At 45.5% G+C, this 5531-nt stretch overlaps 1 protein-coding gene across 1 annotated transcript in view; it reads right to left on the reverse strand.

Annotated features, from left to right (window-relative positions):
* Window positions 1-5531, reverse strand: part of plekhh3 (pleckstrin homology, MyTH4 and FERM domain containing H3) — a 34006-nt gene that overhangs the window by 3426 nt on the left and 25049 nt on the right. The window contains exons 7-11 of the mRNA XM_019875722.1: window positions 4042-4339; window positions 1520-1727; window positions 896-1023; window positions 478-598; window positions 9-299 (exon numbers count right to left, since the gene is read on the reverse strand). Of these exons, the coding sequence (XP_019731281.1) occupies window positions 9-299; window positions 478-598; window positions 896-1023; window positions 1520-1727; window positions 4042-4339 (1046 nt within the window). The remainder of the gene's footprint in view (window positions 1-8; window positions 300-477; window positions 599-895; window positions 1024-1519; window positions 1728-4041; window positions 4340-5531) is intronic.

The raw sequence follows: 5531 nt of genomic DNA on the forward strand, positions 1-5531 counted from the left end.
TTCTCGACCTTCTGCTTGTGCCCCGCCGCCGCGTGGCTCCACAGCGCCCCCGCCAGCAGGCCCGTGGGAAAGCGCTGGGCGGCGGGGCAGCCCGTCGGCGCCGCCACCTGGCAGGGCGGCAGCGCCTGGGCCACGAGGACGCGGGCTTCCAGCATGTGGCTGGGGAAGAGTTGGTCCAGGGGTGGGCAGGGCGCGTGCGTGCTGAAGTCCCCCATGATTGCCTGAAGCCGGAGAGCCGCCAACGTCTGGAGGTCCTCCTCGCAGGCGGGCAGCTGGCCGCGGATCACCATCTCGTGGCACTGCGGGTTCCAAAAAATAGAAATATACTGATGAATGGACTTTGGAACCTCGACTCACCAAAAACACAACAAACAGTATTGTTACAATACCACCTGACAGTGTCAGTTAAAACCGAGCTTGCAAGGGAACCCCGCAAGTGTACCTAATGAAGTGTCCAGTGAATGTCTCTCATGTTACCTGCTCAAAGAGGAAGAGATACTCGATGCTGTCCACCGAAATGCTGTCGGCGTCCAGCAGGCAGTAGAGCTTGAAGCACAGTTTGCGCTGGCCTTTGGACTCGCATTCTTTGCCGGAGATGCTGCGCACAAATTCACAAAACAGGAGCCATGAAGATTGTAGCTTGAAATGAATCGTTTGCCTTTCTTGTACTGCAGCCGCCTGAAGACATGTTATTTTCATCTCGACTACAACGTGTCCCCCGCTGGGTGTCACGTTTGACCGACAGCACCAAAACAAGGTGGCCTCTTATCAAACTGCTGCATCACGTTCCGCTTGGGAAGCGAACCACAGGAGATTAAAAAAAAAAAAAAAAGTGCACAGTCTGCTGCTCCGTTGACTCACGAATAACGCTGAAAAGCTTTTGATTGTGTCTGACCTGGTGAGGATGTCTGCGATGAGCGCGCCGCTCGACACGGGCTGCTCCCACAGCGCGTTCTGCTCGTACAAAGCAAACGTGTTCTTGCTGTCTTTCAGGCCGAGCCGCTGCTGCATCCTCAGCACCACCTTTGGAGAATACACAAGGTGGTTGTCTTCCGGGGGGAATTTTGTCAACAATTTTCAGCGCATCGCAAATCAGAAAGGATTGACCAATTTTATGCATTGAAAATTGTTTGAAAATGCAATGGCTCATGAAACATTTTTTTTGGGACATTCTGAAAAGTGATTGTTTTGGAGTTGGGAGAATTCCGCCCGACAGCAGCGATGTATAACTTGCGGCTAAAGCAAAGCGTGGAGAGTATCTGTCCCCAAAGTGCATGGTTTCAGTTAGTGAGAGATCATTGCAAACAGTCGCAATATTCACACTCTCCTTATTCTTGCCCATTTTCTCGACTTTGTCTCAATCCGCTTCTTCCTTTTGACAATCACGAAATGTTTTTATCGTTCACAAAAGGAAAAATTACATTTAAGCGTCGCTTTTTTTTTTATTTTTAAATTTTCCATATGCGGGAGGTCTGTACTGCTGGAATGTAGTCGTTCAACACATAAAAAAAATGCAAACCTCATTGGCGGTGGTATGAGAGCTGATGTAGAGCTGGCAGCAGCCGGGTCCGGGGTAGTGCACCGTGCACAGCATCTCCTGCCTGCTCATCAGCATTTGGATCTCCTCCCAGGAGGGCACGCATTCGCGACACTTGGTTTTCTCCAGAGCCTCGCTGATGAAGGACGCGTAGTTGTCCATCTCCGATTCGGGATTCTGGTTCTGGATCCTGCAACCGACAGGTGACAGTTATAGATTTTTCCTGCCGGTGCAATTTATAATTGGCTAAAAAATGTGATCAAACGATCGACAGAACAATCTACGGTGGTTTTAAAAATGTTTCTGTGATATAAAATCAAGGCAAAGTCTGAACATTATTTCTTGGTCTTTGGTTTTGAAAATCACACAAAATAAATAACTAAATAAATTGTCAAGGGTGTGTCGACTTCTTATATCCACAGTAAATCTGTAATGCTCTCAAATGAAATGCGAGATCCCAACAAATTTTCCATCAATTTAAAATTTCACTATTTTATTTTTTGGACCGTACTTTATTTTTGCACTTCACCAGATATTTTGAAGAAGTTCTATTTTCTAAAATTAGATTTTTTTCCAAGAATAATGACATAATAGTAGAACTTGCTTTTCTTGACGCTTCCTTGCGATATCAAGGACGACAGGAAGTAGACAAAGTTGGGCATACACAAAACCCATTAAAGGCAAATGAAAATGTATTGAACAAAAGACGAATTGTGTCTTATTTTCAACTCGTCACTTTTCGTGTGTAACCTATGATTAAAAAAAACAAAAAACAAAAAGGCATCTGGAGTAACCGCTGTTCCCGAGAGGGTTCATCACAGAAAATTATTTCAATTCATATTTTACAACTCATTATAGTCATCAAATAACGCCATACTGTCGGCTTACTTTTATCGTCGTAATTATTCTGCCCCATGATGTCTATTTTTACTCAAGTTGCCAAATATTTTTCCTCACCCGGTAAAAAAACCACCTCCAAGGAAAACATAACCCACCTTTGGCAGCAGTAACAAAAGACAAATTGTTAAAAGTGACCCAACCCCTTTTGACGGTGCGACGCAACCACGTCAGCCCTTTTGAAGTTTTATTTTCTTTGGGCTGCCAAAACGACAAAATGTGAGAACATTTTTAACGTCGGCTCTCGGGGACGTTTAAAAAAAAGGCGCTTCAAAGTCACATTTGAATTTGGGTTGAGCGACACCAAACAGGAAAAGGTGTTTCCGCTGCTGTGAAACGGGCTGACCCGCCGCTTCCTCCTGGCAAAGCGTCGGCGCCAGGCCCCGGTGAGCGTGCCAGCGCGTGTGCGTGCATGCAGCTGGGCCTAAGAAAGCTTCCCTTTGAGTATGGAAGGTGTGAAATGAAAATGAAAAATGTGATGAGGTTATGAGCTCAGTCTTGCGTAAACACCAAGCGGGGACGGAATATTAAAAAAATAAAATTAAAAAAAACACGCAAAATAAGTGATGCAATACCCCCCAAAATTCGGAGTTTTGTTTCATTTGTTTCAAAATGCCACTAAAATGTCAGTTTGACTCTCTTGACTTTGATGGAACATGACGCGGGGCTTGGGCAAGTCATCGGGATTTTGATTTTGGCTTCTCACCATCATGAAAATATAATCACGGAAGAACAACTCATGTGATGAAAAAGTTCGGTTCAAAAAGAGAAATCCACCCAAAGACACAAATTCCTGATGTGGTATACTAAAAAAAGGCTTTTTGGTTACAACAAACAAACAAAAAAACCCCAAACAAACATGGAATAGGAAGGGAAGAATGAGGTGACATGACGCCGGGGTGCAGAATTCACTAAAAAGAGGCGTTCAAACCGGAGCCTTTTTAAATCACAACACTGCCACAGGGATGGGAATTTGTCCCGCTGCTGAAACATAATTAGGAATGTTCCAGTAAGGCGGTGGGATCCCCTCATATGCCCCCCCCCTTTTTTTTTTTTTTGCTGCCACTTCTCCTCCCTTCGCACATTCTCTGGGGGGCACTGCATATTGGGAGGGAGTGGGGGGATGGAGGGATGTGGAAGCTTTTCTGGGCCACATGCCCAGCTCCAGCCTTGGCGCTGCCCAGCTGCAGCTTTCCAAAGGGAGCGGCGAGAAAAAGTGAGTGAGGAGGGGAAGATTAAAAAAAAAGAAAAAGAGGCGTCAAGTTACTTGACTATGATCGCTTCTGTCGATAAAGACGGGGGATGGAAAACGCAAAGGAGGGAGATTAAAGTGCTAATGGTGTAGATTAGCATGCGCCGCAGAAGGGCTAATTCAGAGTTGCAAATCCACGGCCGACAATAGCTAAAGTGGCGCTCGGAGACCCTGGCGCCTGTTTATTTTTTTCTCGTCACTGCATCCAAGTTCTCGCAGCCGTGGCGTTTGATTTGAATTTACCGTCAATTTCAAAGACAATACTCCACGCCTAACTGCTGAAAAATGCACCTCACGTATGTTATAAGTTTGTCAGAATACTCTCGTCCGCTTAATGTGTTGTAAGATGTGTTACCTCTTGAGGTGGAATCGCAGGTACTTGAGGACGGCGGCTCCGGGCAGGAAGGTGCAGCTCATGCAGGTGAGCAGCTGCCAGTAGCGCAGGTGGGCGGCGGTGTAAGGGGCAGGCGTGTGGCTGGTCTGCTTCACCAGCTGGCAGTAGACCTCGTCGCGCAGCGGCCGCAGGTCCAGGCAGGTCTGCAGCACGCCCTGGATGATGGGCACGGCATCGTGCGCCGACTCCAGCTGCTGCAGGCCGTTGAAGAGCTTGACGGCCTCCTCGCACAACGAGCCGTAGCCCTTGCCGTGGTGGTCTGTGAAACGTTCGGATTGCTTACAAGCAGGAACAATGTACAACATTTTTCGAAACATTAGGCTTTAAATGTCACGTCGCTTCGATGTGTTGTCAGAGGACTTTGCTCAGCAAGGATTATCATTGTTTTATTTTTTATGTTTATTCATTTTTTGCTTTTTCCTTGGCCTTTTGTAGTACTTAGCAGCCTCAACAAGGGTAGGGAAAATTCACTGTTCACTTAGCTAGCTGGCTAGCTAGCTAGCTAGGTAGATAGAGCGATAGCTTTGGCTAGCTAGCTATTTAGCTGGACAGATAGATAGATATTATCCCCATTTTTTTATGCCGTGGCTTAACTGTTCGTCAATATGATTTTTCCGAGATGCCAAAAATGCTAGTTGGCTACGAAAAGTTCATACAATATTCAATTAAACATTAACACTTTGCTGTCAATGTATGACTCCAACTTAAAAATGTGATTTCTGTGATGATGACAACTTAAAATCAGTTTCAAATTGACTCCCAAATAATCCTCACAAAACATGACTGGTACAATAAATGAGTATTAAAAACCCAAAAGTAGAAAGTATAAAAGAAATATGAACACTTTGAAATGCCCCGTAAAATGTCAACTTGTCGACAGCAGGTTCTGTCGCATTTTCTATTCACGCTGTAGTCAGCTGGAATGTCCTACCTGTGGAAATTACAATGGCTCTCTCTGGCTAAATGCTTAAGCGCGATATAAATAGACTTGAAATGGCGGTTTTCAACAATCTTAATTTTTTAAGTGCTATAAAAAAAAAAGTACAACCTCTGTTAAAACCCTTGATGAAAAATGTGTTTACCAACAGTTTTTTTTTTTTTTAACCTTCTCTTAAGTGCCACCAAAAAAGCAAAAGAGATGTGTAGATATACAAAGAGAATTCTCGGAAAATGCAACACTACATTGAAATCATGACGTGTATGTGGAAAAAGGCTTACATGTGTGCTCCAGGCTGCCGTAGGGGAAGGGCAGCAGCGGGGCATAGAGGGGCCCATGGGTGTACTTCAGGATGGGATTGTGCTGGTAGATGTGCTCCACCACCTCAGGGTTGAACTTGTTCTCCTGAAGGACAACGGGCGAAACAAAAGTTGCGGAGAAAGTTCATATTGCTCCCCCGAGCGTGCAGCCGATCTGGGCCAGCGGGTGATTGAGTGCGTCTGGGGGAGATTGG

This window comes from Hippocampus comes, unplaced genomic scaffold (assembly GCF_001891065.2).
Source record: "Hippocampus comes isolate QL1 unplaced genomic scaffold, H_comes_QL1_v1.1 scaffold93, whole genome shotgun sequence".
Taxonomy (NCBI): Eukaryota; Metazoa; Chordata; class Actinopteri; order Syngnathiformes; family Syngnathidae; genus Hippocampus; species Hippocampus comes.